Source organism: Parasteatoda tepidariorum, chromosome 12, assembly GCF_982258835.1.
Source record: "Parasteatoda tepidariorum strain Cologne lab strain chromosome 12, Ptep-v5.0, whole genome shotgun sequence".
NCBI classification, from domain to species: Eukaryota; Metazoa; Arthropoda; class Arachnida; order Araneae; family Theridiidae; genus Parasteatoda; species Parasteatoda tepidariorum.
Window position 1 is genome coordinate 18,407,118 of NC_141766.1, and position 13,993 is coordinate 18,421,110.

Sequence of the window (13,993 nt, forward strand, 5' to 3'; positions counted from 1 at the left end):
GCTGAAGATATGGAAAATATCATATTTTTGTTTTTCTAATTTAGCTTGAGGAGCAAAATCAGCACTTGAAAGAACAAAATCATAAGTGCAATGTCCAGTTGGAATTCCTAAGAGATCAACTAAGCGAATTATCAAGTCCTAAGATTCCGCATAAAAAAGTAGGAGATCGAGGCAGTGCAGAGGTATATATATTTTTAAATTCATGAATAATTAGCTTGAGAAAATAGAGATTTGAATAACTATCTAATCAATTATGAACTAAATAAATACCTAAAATGTCTGTCTCAAATTCTGATATCATTGTTTTTTTTTAAAACCAGTTTTGTTTAAGAATGCTTAATTATTGTAGCCTCTTTAAAACAAAGGCATCTCAGGTCAAGTAGGGCGATATTAGTGCAGTGTTACCATAATTTAAAATTAAAAAGTAGCGAATGGAAGCTCCAAAAGTAATGGATTAGAACATTTTAAAGCCCAAAAAAATAAGTTATTATATATCTTTCTACTAAATTTAAAAAAAAAAGTTTAATTTCAATGCATTGCATTAAAAATTTCGTCAAATTCAATATTTCGTTTTAACTCCGATTAAAGGTCTTGATTTTCCCAGAAGATAAACGATTAATAATGGTCGGAGTTAAAGATTTTTTCCCATCATACTCGCCGTGTATTTTTCCATATATATCTATGTGATTTCACGAGTCTTCGATTTGAAACATAGATATGGAAAGATTCTAGACTCCTCGCAGCAAAACAAATCAAGAGTCCAAAATAAAATGGATGCATTTTCAACAACAAGAAAAAAAGATAAAGAAATTGTTAACTTTCAGAATCATGTTACAATGAGAAGGAAAAAAATTAAAATATATGTATATATATATATTTCTAAAAGAAGAGAAAAAAGGCGCATTTTTAAGATTTGTATCTTTCGAAAAATAATGAGTAGCCCAAAAAGTAGCGGGTAGCCCAAATTCAATTTTCAGTAGCAGCGACTTATAAAAAGTAGGCTAATTTGCTACTTGTAGACCAATCTGGCAACGCAATATTAGTGAAATATCTTGATTTAATCTGAAGTATGCCATATTACCCCGCATCATCCGGCATGTCAGAACTAAATGAGTTGACCAGCATGCAGAAAAATTCGAATTTTCTGGCATGTCGGATAATTCTAGGTTCATTTTGCATAGAAAAAAGTAAATTTCACTGTTCACTACCAATCTCAATGTTAACCACAGTAGTGAAAAAATGGAGAAGAGACCATATATTTTTTCTTTTCTTTCTCATAGTCACATGTTCACTTTGAGAAAGGGGGGCAAATACTGCCTTGTTTTCATTTTTCTGCTGACCCTTTATAGATGCTTTCTTAAAACGTGTGATAGATGAACACATTGAAAATGGAAGCTATTACACCAAAAGAATCTCAAAGCTACACATTGGAAACTTTAAATAAACTCAGTGAGTTGAATGGCGATATAACTACAACAACAAATACTTTTCTACACTGAGGTTTTGTGTAATAAACTGAATCAAGCAAAAAGAAGAAGAAAAATGATTGAATATTTTCCAGAAAAATCAATTGAGGTGAGGAAAAAACAAAATTTTCCTTCTGAAAATGTGAAAACCAAAAAACGTGTTAAGTTTCCTGAAATGGAAAACATTTTGGTAGATTAGATTCAAGAAGAGAGAAATACAGGGAATCTTCTTAACAGTTTAAGAATAAAAATATGTGCAGATCTAATTTTGAAATGTTTGTATAGTAATGGTATTGAAGAAATTGATTTTAAAGCATCAAATGGTTATTTGGAGAAGTTTTTAAATTGAAGTAATATTGTTTCTAGATCTGTGACAAGATTTTGTCAATGATTTTTTGATTATTTTGATCAATAAACCAAAAAATATGATGGATATCAGTTGCATAGGAAATATGGATGAGAATCGCCTTTATAGTTCGACTTATCCACACAAAAATCTTTGACTTTAAAGGTTTTAAAGTTGTACCTTGTAAAACAACAGAAAAGAAAATTAACCCTACTGTGTGGTTTTGAGTACTATGGCAAATGGTGTGAAACTCAAAACTATAATTATTTTTAAAAATTAAAGAGCATTTCTAATGGTGAATTTCCAAAAAGGTAGTGGTAATTGTAGCTTTTAAAAGCTCTATGAACAGTGATCCAATAATATTTATCAACAGAAAATTTAGGATGGACATCCACTTTTCTTTTCAAACCCTTCTTGTGCTGGATAGTGCCAAACATCACTTAAAAACAACAGTTAAATTGAGTTTTAAACATTATTAAAAAGCAGAACTTGCTTTTATTACTGGTGATTTGACTGAATTACAACTTACCAATGTTCATGGGAGCAAACTATTCAAAAGTGAGATGACGCATCTGTGGATTGAATGGAAAAAAGCAAGTTTACTAAATTCGGCATATGTTGATCTGCACCATATTCTTCAATCCCACAATGGGCAAAACCTGACTAGGAAAAAGTGTGGAACAGTGTGGTTTCTCAAGTGAAAAAAAATCGATAATTTACTTAGAAGAACTTATGATGAATAACACTATTGATGCTGGTAATGGTTGTAATAAAAATTAGTCAGGTTTGACTGATATAGAAAGTGAACAAGGGTAATAATTTTTAAAAGAATTTAAAACTGAAAAATTTGTTTATGTAGTCAAGAATAGAAATATATAAAGTAGCAAGATAAAATTAACGTGTATTTCTTTCCTTTCAAATAATAGGTCATTCATTATGGATTTAGGTATATGCCAATAAAATAGTTACCTCTGAAGCAGCCATAGTAATTCTGATTAATTTATAATTTTTTTTATAAATTATTTTAATTTCCTTTAAGGAGTTGTTTTCTCTTTTATTCATTGAATAGCTTTATTCTTTATGTAATTGTAAAATATTTTATTTTAGGACTGCAAATGTTTGCTTTATTTTAAATTTTTATAAAATTATTCCTAACCAATTTGATTTTTTTTATCAAAATAAAAAAATGTTTTTAATCAATATTCTAATGGAATTAAGCTCTTTATTTATATTAATATGATATTATAAATAGAACTTGAATTATTTTTTATTTTAATAGAACTCACATTATAAGCAGCCATAGTAATTGTGATTAATTTGTAACTTTTTTTACAAATTATTTTAATTTCCTTTAAGGAGTTGTTTTTTCTTTTATTCATTGAATTGCTAAATTCTTTGTGTAATTGTATAATATTTTATTTAAGGACTGCAAATGTTTGCTTCATTTAAATTTACCTTTATGTAAAATTATTCATAATCTAATCAGTTTTTTTTTATCAAAATATAAAAAATAGTATTTTTAATCAATATTTTAATGAAATTAAACTATTTATAATACGATATTGTAAATAGAACTCACATAAATTTTTCAGTTTTAACACATTTATTACTTTAAATTAAATAAATTTTTCTAACCGCGTCTTTTATGATATGAAGGGACCAGGGGCCCTATTACCAGCTTCACGGAATCTGATTCTGATCGAAATGAAGCTCTCGGGACGTCATAAATCCGTGAATGTCAGTTAGGCCATATTACGAGCTCTTGATTCCGCTCGGAACTAAATTCCGATGCGAAATAATTACGAATCCGATTCCGACTGGCTTAGAGCAAGCGAAATCTAAATTCCGATAGGAGTTTGTTTATTTTAGTGATCAAAATGGCGCTGTTTTCTGACATTACTACCGATTAAAGCCAATCTGAAAAGCATTTTTGTAGTTTTTCTTAGCGTGTAACACAAAACTTGATAATTTAATTTTATTTAAAATAGGATATTTTTATAGCTTTCATAAATATAATTGTATTTCGGTACTTGTTTTGCGGCTTATTTTGTTTTACGGATTGAGTTAAAAAGAAGAGCTTTTCGTTATATTCAGAAAGATAACTTATCTATTTCATAATTTTATAACCGTCGTCGAACAGCCGAATTAGTTTTGTGTTTACGACTACTGATGTTCAACTCCGTAGTCTTGTAATTTTAAATCCAACCCAGAAAACAAGGAGAGTCCTGTATCAAGTATTGAGTGAAATTTGCCTCCCTGGAGGACTTTTTGATGGAACTAACCCTCATTTCCGTAACATGGAGTGGAAAACCACGAAAACCTCCCACGGTTAGTCTGACCTCAAGGAGACTCCAGATCTTCTGAGCCACAACGGCTAGGCCTGATTAATAATAAAAACTGATTGCTTACGAAAAAATAATTTCATTGAGATAATGATGAACATTTAGTTGAAATCCAATTACCGCCAAGCAATCTGAAAAACTTTTTCGAAGTTTTTCTTTGCGTGTAACGCAAAATTTGATCATTTTAATTGATCACTTAATCATGGTTAAAATAAATTATTTTTGAAACTTTGATAAACATTGTTTTTCGCCGATACTTAAATTGTGAGTTACTTTGATTTTTGGGATGAGTTATAAATATAAATAAAAAAAATATAACAAGCATCTCGTTATATTCACAAATATAATTGGCTGTTTGTCAAAGATGCTAAAAAATGATTCATTACATAGAAAAAATACATTACGATCATGGGTGCAAGTCTTCCGTCCCCAGGATGGATTTCCGTCTTTCGAAAATGTCCGCGGACGGAAGTAAGATGGAAACAAGACTGACTCGAAGACAGAAATCAGAATTTTTTTTTTCTATCCTTAAAAATATTTTTTAGGTCTACGTTATTGGTCTACTTTCTTATGTCCTGTTGTTATTTTATCAAAAGACAGATGAATAAATATTTTTTGTACAGTATTTAAACATGATGTATTATGGTAAAGCTTTCTTAGATAGTTTGCATAGGTCGAGGGGGTATTGTGTATGTTAGGTATTTCAGTCAAAAAATTTTCAGTCTTGGCCTTTTTTCCAACTTGCACCCATGATTACGATTCCTGAACATTAAGCTGGAACTCTAAGCGTCAAGCAATCTGAAAGATATTTTCATGGTTTCCCTTTACGTGTAAATATGATTGATTTCTTTAAAAAAAAATAATAAAATAAAAATTTAAGAAAAAGCACATAAAGGCAACAATGTTTAAATATTTAAATAAATTATTTGTTATTTTGTCTTTCTTCCTTGATAAAACAAAACAAAATGAAGAGCATTTGATTGATGGCAATTCATTAGAAGGGTAGATAGTCTTTTGCGGACGTTAAGAAATGATTTGGCAGATTTCTTTATTATAAATGCTACAAATAACTATTTTGATGAAAAAGATTTTTATTTTTAATTCTCATAGGAAAATTTAACAAATTTACAGTTGCATTATAATAGAACTCGACGTTTCTAACTAGTAATTATGGTTGAATAAGCAAAAATCCTTCCTTTGGTTTTAATTAACCCCAAAATTGCTTGCAATGAAAATAATTATAGACAACCTTGATTTTCCTTCTGGAATTTTATTGTAATTGCATTCAGTGGTGGATATTGCTGGCGAATATTGATTTTTGTATGGGAAGCCATTCTTTAAAGTAAAGCGTATGAATTTTTAAGCTTTCAGTTCTAAGTTAATGCGATTTTAGCTCGCATAGAAGAAGAGAAAACAAACATATGGTTGCCAGATTAATAAATTAGAATTATAGTAATTTTCTAATTGGTCAAAGTTAGTCCCGCCAATTTCACCGGAATCGTGCGGAATGGTGATTTCGATTCCGGATTCCGATATGCTCATGTTACGGCAAAGTGGGTTTTACGAAATTGACAATCCAATGAAAGCTAGTTTCCAATCGGAATTGTTTCCCAGCGGAATAAATTTCGATGAGTTGGTAATAGGGCTTCAGGCAAGAATTATTGAAAACCTGGTGGATCCCGAATCTTGCAGCAGGCTGGCTGATGTGGTGTAATTCAGTAGATGTAATTAATTCTTAAGATTTATTGCACTTGAAGTCTGTATCAAGTGGCATTTTTAAAATGTAAATAATTATTATAATTGTAAGTTTTAAATACTGCATTAAAAATTACTCAAAATTTTAATTTTTAAGTTACGTTGATACATACTAAATTTTCAAGCTTTGTTTTGAAACAAAAGAATTTATGAAGAATTCAAAATGTTTCATCAGTATCATTTGCAATATTTAACAAAAGAAGATTTTAAAAAAATTAGATTGTTATCTATGGAAACAAAATTCTTTAGATAGATTTGTTATTATATTTAATCCAAAAAACTGCCATTCTTCATAAATGCAAAATTTAATATATATATATATATATATATATATATATATATATATATATATATATATATATATATATATATATATATATATATTGAAAAAATATTTGCATAATTTTTTTTTTAACATGATTTGTTATTTAAACTGTAAAGCTAATTTTGAGATATTTTTGAGTAAACCAGCTTAAAACAAATATAAAGTTTTTCAGAAAATAATGGAAATTAAATTTCTCTGTAAAGGAAAAATGATAGTAATTTTTTATTAGAACCTTGTCTATATGCTTAAGGATTCCTAAACGTGTTGTATGTAAATTTGATAGATACATCATGTATGGTATAAACATTATGGTATTATAATATATTGTATGTACGGTATAAAATTGTTTGAATTTTAACCATTAATAATTTTTTTAATGAATTTAATAGACTGAATCAGAATGAAAGTTTCTAAAATAATACTTGTATGTAATAAATATGGACAGTATCAGGGCTCGAAAAACCACCCGTCTGCCCGTCCTCGGCGGTAAAAAATTCCCCGCGGACAACGAATTTCTCAAATCTGACGTCCGCGCGGACAGCCATTTTCCCATTAATGTTGGTGATACATTTCCAATTTTTGTTATCTTACAAGAGTCTAGCGCCTGACTTCTAAATTGACCCTCTAATCTAGAAATATGGCAACATACTGCGCATGGTGGAATTGATGTTTTCTCTGTCTGGGAGTACTGTGGCGGTTGAAGGAGACTTTTCAGCAATGAACTTACAAAAAAAAAGAAAAACATTATGTACTGGCCTTAAACAAGAAGCGTTAAACGCAATTATGAACATCTACTTAAATGGAAAACCCCTTTCAGAGTTTTGTGCAGAAACCTCTGTAAATCATTAGCTTGATTGTGGAACTGGCAAACGTCATATTTGATTCATTTAAAAAACGCAGAACCCACGGATAAATTGACATTCCAGATAACTTGACATTTGCCATTTAAATTATTTCATAAAAGAAATAAATTATTTTATAAAAGAAATACTGGGTTCCTATTAGTAACCTAGTATTCCTTTTTTTACTGTATAATGCAATCCTAGTATTTGTAATCCTAGTAACTACTAATTCATTGTGCAATTTATATAAATGTTTGTAATAAATAAGAGAAAATTATATATTTATTTATTTAGAAGCGACGGGTTAGTTTCAAAGGAGAACGGGTACATTGTTGGACAAGCCATCCTCGGGAACGGGTCAGGGTTTAAGCTGAGTCTAAAAATTCATTAGCAAAAAAGCTAAAATCTGAAAAAAAGTTTTAGCAAAATGCTAAAATGCCATTAGGCTTATAAAATTACTTTATATCAAACAAGTACTGTAAGTTATCTGACAAAGAATAGCTTAATGTACAAGAATATCAAAAAGAATACCTATAACAAAAAAAAAAACCACATTTTTTATTTATCAAAACATTTTGGTTTATAATTAACAATCTTCCTTTCTTTCATGTTTGCCCATTTTACAAATGCTTCTTGAAAGTTAAATGCACTTTCAGGGCCCTCAATATTAATCATTAACAAATTGTTTACATGGTTGATTAACAACCTGTTTCGAATATTAGTTTTAATCAAATTAAGGCAGCTAAAGCCCCTTTCACAGTCAACAGTGTGCATTGGTATTGTTGCACAATACTCTATAACAGAAGTTATTAATGGGTACTGTTCAGACACATCATTGGTATATAAAAATAAAAGTAATTCATTAAATGACATGTTTTTACATCGTTGCATTAAGATGTGTTTAAATAATCCCCATTCACAAAGTAATTCAGTTTCTGTAAAAATAGATATTTAGATTAGATATTTAGAAAGATATTTAGATTAGATATTTAGAAAGATATTTAGATTTTTTTTTCCTTGTTTGATCAAGTTTTTTTCATGGATGTTAGCGTCATGGTTTTTCGCGGAAGCTTTTTTTTAAATGGAATTTAGTAAAATCCTTTAGCAAAAATGCGAAAATGCTTTGTTGAATTTTAGCATTTTTGAGGGGTCTTTTCGCATTTTGCGAAAAAAGCTACCGTAGCAGAAACCCTGGGACGGGTAAAAGTTTTGAGTTTTTTCGAGCCCTGGACAGTATTATGATTTCTGGCATTATGGGCCGGTAATTTTGCTCACAATTTCTAAAAATGTCAAAATTTTTATTTAAATTATGTTGTAATTTGTACTTATTAACAGTTGTCTTTATTAGACAATATTCTTTTGCTTTCATAATATTGCTTTTATAGGACTCTTCTCGTGGTAGCTATGAAGAAAATGTGGATTCTGATGACAGTTTACCGCCACCAGAAACTCTTGATTATTCCTCGCAAGCAGCACATATGCAAGAAGTTTTAAAAGAGCACATCTTCGGCATAACTGATGAATATAACCATATACCCAAGTTACCCATAAAACTTAATCAAAATTGCCCTCCTAATATATTGTATGCTTCTGTTGATTATTTGTCCAAAAAGCAGAAACATATTCCATGCCAAACAATGACTGAACCTCCTAGAATAAGGCTGGAAAGAAAAAAATATGCACCTGACTGTTGTTTAACTCCATCCACAATTAGTACAACATCAGAACACAGATTTTCAGAAATGGACTGCCCTTCTTGGAATCATTCGTCTTCTAGAATCGGTTCTGGATTAGTTGATGTTGAGACTCCTACTAGTCCTGAGTTAGAATCCTCTTTTCCCGCAATATCTTCTCAAAACGTATTGGAAGATGATTGCTTAAGTCAAAGACAATCCTTTTCTGTCCCAGAACCACATGTAAGTAACACCTTACTGTAATATTCTTAAATAAAAAAAAGATTTAAAAATAATTTCAGAATATATTAACTGTTTTTAGTAAATTGTATGAAATTTTTTTAAAGGTATTAAAATATTTACTTATTTTCTTTTCTAAATTTTATTTAAATTTTATATATCCTGCCTTGTTTGATCTGAAAAAAATTGATAATTTTCAGATACATAACATCTGGTACATTTTCTTTTAACTTCTAGTATTTAATAAAATTTTATTAAGATATTTTAAATTCAAAAATTATATTTTTTAACTACTCTAGTTTTAACTTTGATAAAACTGACCATTTAAAAGTGTAACCAACCAATCAGTATATATGAGTACATCAACTATTGATATACACATACAAAGCATATGAAATTAAATAAGCACAGTGTTTTTTTTTTTTTTTTTTTAGTTTCAAAACTTTTTTTTAAAATATGTGGGATACTAATCAATTTTGTTGCAAGAAGAATATTTCAATTTTATTTCTAATTATTAACATTCATCTGGTAGTGTTTGATAAAATCTAAGTATCTTAGTTAATTCATATTCTTAAATAAAATTGATTATTTTTTTAAAAATAAAAATTCAAGTCATATATAAATTTATTCTTAACAATGTTACAAAATTTGATTTCTATTTGCTTTAAATCTAAAAAACTATTTTGTAAACCATTTAAAAAAAGTTTTATTTGAAAAAATTAGTTTTCTTTATAAGATCCTTTCAAATCTGTAAGTATTTCTTCCATAAAATCAATGCTGTGTTTTTTTGGAGGGATCACTTACAAATCCTTTGATCTACCTAGTATAAAAATATCTAGTCCCTTGAAAAATAAATAATGTTGATGTATGCTTGATGCTTATAGGTATGAAAATGGATAATTAAAAAATAAAGCTGGGGTTCAAATAGAGTTTTTATTTATTTATGTGATAAAAATTTTTTTTAACATATATTATATTTTTTTAAAAAAGAAAAGCTCTAACAAAAATAAGGCAAACGCTATTAATATTTTATCATACTAAAATAATTGTATAAAAGTCATATTGAATGTGATCTGTAATACTTTTTTAATTATTTACCTATGAGATAAGTTGTTTTTGACAATGAAAGCCTGTGCCTAAGTTTTTTTCAAAAATATTTACTTAAACTTAATACGCCTGATTAATGTTTTTTTAATCTCTCTTAAAAATTTCTAAAAAGGAAACCAGTCTGCTCGGAAACTACAGCCGTCATTTATCAAATTGGAATTTTTAACGTTTTTGGCACAATTTTCGAGAAATAATTTTTCCCCTCGCATTTGTGTATTAGCATTTCAGAAAAAAAGTGCAAATTTTGTAATTTTTCTTTAAAAACTTTTAAAATAAACAGCTGTAAAAGATGCTTGTGTTACATTTACTGTATTGGTATAACTATTCTAAATGATTGTTTGCAATATCTTAACTACAGTTGTGTAAACACAGTACTAAATTACTATAAATAATCCTTTTCTTTAAAAATCATTATTTATGTTTAAAAAAGATCTATGTTTATGTAATTTTAAAAATAGTAAAAAAAAAAAAGAATTATTTCATAAAATTTAGCAATTGAAAGAAAAAAAAATCTATTAAGTACTACATATATTGAGGATAATGAATAAGCTGAAATTTAATGATTAAATAAAAGTTTTTTTAGTTTTTTTAAACCATGATTGCTGTTTTTTGTACTCATCATTTTTTTATGTTTATTTATGAGTAACTGTCGGTTAAATGTGTTACTTTATTTTTCTAGGATTGCCAAAGTGAGTGTTTATGCCATATAGATCAAGCATATCTTCAATCTCATGTACCAAAATCTCATAAAATTCGCCCTCTTACTGCTCCAAATGCTTGTGTATCTGATTTAGAAAGACTTAAATTTCTTGAATCAAGCAATCACAATCATAAACCTGATAAAAATGTTATAACTCTTGAAAATTTTCCATGTTCTTTGAATTTATATGGAAATCACATTTGCCATCAAGATGAACTTCACGATTATGCTGAAATCTACACTCCAAATAAAGAATGTATTGATTTTTACACCAATAATGATGGCTGTGAATCCACTACAACTAATGAAGCAGTTACTTGTACAAAAGCACCAACTCCTCCTCTGCATCGTTTTCCTTCCTGGGTAAGATACCAGGGTTAATACTTAAAAAGGAGAAATTTTTTCCCTTACTTTTCCGTGTTTTCCAGGTAGATTTACCTAAAATTCCAAAATAAATAAATAAAAATAAAAAATCAGCAAAATTTATGTTTAATGAAATTTATAAATAAAATTGCAACTCGTAAGAAAGCAATAAATTACTTTTAATTAAAAAAAAATTAAATGATTTAAATATTGTCAACTATGATAAGAAACAATAAATTGTGACTGAAAGGAAAAGTAAGACTAAGGAAATTAATGGGGCAACATCACCTCTCTCTCTATTGCATATATATATATATATATATATATATATATATATATATATATATATATATATATATATATATATATATATATATATATATATATATATATATATGTGTGTGTGTGTGTGTGTGTGTAGATAGATAGATAGCATCAATACTGATTCAAGTTAACTCAGATTAAATGGAAAATAATAATGAAAAATTAATATTTTTGCCATTTAGAGTTGCCCTTTATGTAACTAAATTTGTAAAATTATCTGTTTTAATCTTTGCAAGAGTCCATGCCATCTTATAAAATATGTTTTAATGATATGAACGATGTTAGGGTCTATAAATTTGTTGTAGAGCTCTCTGTTGCAAAGTATTCACTATGTGTTATTTTCATCGGTAGGGCCATAAATTTCCCTCAAAATTTTTCTTCCGAAGATCAGTAGTATATCTTTTACTCCCTTAACTGTTAGTGTCCAACACTCACAACCATATGGTATTATTGATTGAATTAGAGTTTTATAAATATTGATGTTTGTTGCTCATTTGCGTAGTTTCGATATTAGTATTTTTTTTAGCCCATTAAAAGTTCTATCATAATGTGATTATTGATTTTTGCTGTTATGTCATTATTTTGTTAATGTTCCAAACCAATTTTCTGATGTAATTCTTTTTAATTCAATTAAATTCAGTGGAACATGTGAATATTTTATCTTTCTCCTTTTTATTATTTCCATTATATCTTTTCAAGTTTATTTTACTTTTGTAAAATTTTTAAAATGTTGTCGAATTAGTTCGGTCCGTTTTTTTTTGTGGTCAAAAATGCATTTATTTTTGAACAAAATGAATGAACAGATTAATCAAAGTATTGTCCATCCCTGGTTACTACTTTCCCCCACCTCTCAGGTAATTTTCGAATTCCATCTTGAAAAAAATGTCTCGTCTTTTGAGGCGATTCAAGTTAGGGGCCGATTTTCAATTTCTGTGAAAGAAGTGAACCGGTGACCTGCCAAATTGTGCTGCATCCGTCGGAACAGCCAGTAATCAGAAGGAGTAATGGCCAGTGAATAGGGGGGTTGCGGTAAAATATATCACTTGAGCATTTCCACATAATTTTTTTCGACGTGTGACTGACCGTTATCATGCAGAAGAATGACTTTGTCATGTCTTTGCTCTTATTCCGGCTGTTTTTCTTGTAATGCATGAATCAATTGTAGCCTATACCGATCGCCCATAATGGAATCCCCAGGATGTAGCAGCTCATAGAACAACACAATTCACCATTCTTCTTTCACCATTCTTGAAACGTGGAAACTATTCCCTACATGATTTATCAGTTGTAGCATTATCACCATAAACTTCTACAAGCATTCAATGCGCTTCAGCTGCACTTTTCTTGCAATTAAAGCAGAAACATAAAACCTCCCGCAAATGCTGCTTAGTTACCATAAAATTTGACATATTCAAAAAAGTAAAAAACAGGGTTTTTGTATGAAACTAAAAGCTATATAAACTGAATATTATTGATTGGTGTCTAGCCTCTCTGAAACCACCAAAACCAGCTGACACAATGAAACATTCATTACAGCCAGAACCATCTTTTGAAAACGGACCGAACTAATTTGTACTCCCAATACATATGTATACTAATATCTTTCATGACTGTGACATAGATTTGTATTCGGATAATGTGGATGTAATTTTATAGACTGATGAAGCATGGCATTTTTATGAATTTAATTTATTCTCTTAACTATGTATCATGACTGGATTTAAATAGCGGACACTTTTTAACATTGATGGCTCAATTATATTTTATCAAAAAACTTGGACAGTATTATCATAATCTGAATATTCTTTATGTTCTTTTAGGAGTCCAGAATTTATGATGTTGCCTTAAGTGGAATAAATGTACCAATTGATACCTTTAAGGCACCTCTGTCTGGTATGTTCTATCAAACTAATTTATGTAATTTTAACTTCTGATGATATGTAAAATAGTGCAAATTAAATTGAATTCCAGAATGTGCTGAATTTGGAATCAATTTATATTAAAAGTTGCATATTCAAATCGTTATAGTTATCTATGTTACTAAGTGCTAGAAGTACTCCTTTCTGACAGTAGCATGCCTTTACAATAATTTTTCATACTTTTAATTTATCTCAGGATTATTTTAAAAAAAATAGCAACTAGGATGTCTTCATCTTTGCCAAAAATTAAATTACTATTTTTCAATAACAATTCAGTCATGAGGGGAGTATTGAAACTATGTAAAATATTGCTAACAAAACTATATATATTTGAATATCCTTATATTAGGTGGACCAGAAAATGTCATTTCGGTGCATTAAGACTGATGAATATTTATTACGCCAAAAGGACATTACTTTCCAGTCTACCTAATATACTGTGAAAAAACCAACCTTTCTGTGGCTTTTACAAAATCTATTCCAATTAAATTCTATATGTATTAGTTTCATAAACTACCATGTATAAGCACAAAAATGTATTTCTTAAAAAACATTAGTTTCTTTGCTGTTTGTTTCTCAATATCTAGTAAT

At 28.7% G+C, this 13,993-nt stretch overlaps 1 protein-coding gene across 5 annotated transcripts in view; it reads left to right on the plus strand.

Moving 5' to 3' along the window:
• Nucleotides 1-13,993, plus strand: part of LOC107446025 (uncharacterized protein CG43867) — a 229,731-nt gene that overhangs the window by 179,334 nt on the left and 36,404 nt on the right. For all 5 annotated transcript variants that reach the window (XM_071188138.2, XM_071188136.2, XM_071188137.2 and 2 more), the window contains 4 exons: nt 45-182; nt 8,462-8,992; nt 10,776-11,159; nt 13,304-13,376. In XM_071188138.2, the coding sequence (XP_071044239.2) occupies nt 45-182; nt 8,462-8,992; nt 10,776-11,159; nt 13,304-13,376 (1,126 nt within the window). The remainder of the gene's footprint in view (nt 1-44; nt 183-8,461; nt 8,993-10,775; nt 11,160-13,303; nt 13,377-13,993) is intronic.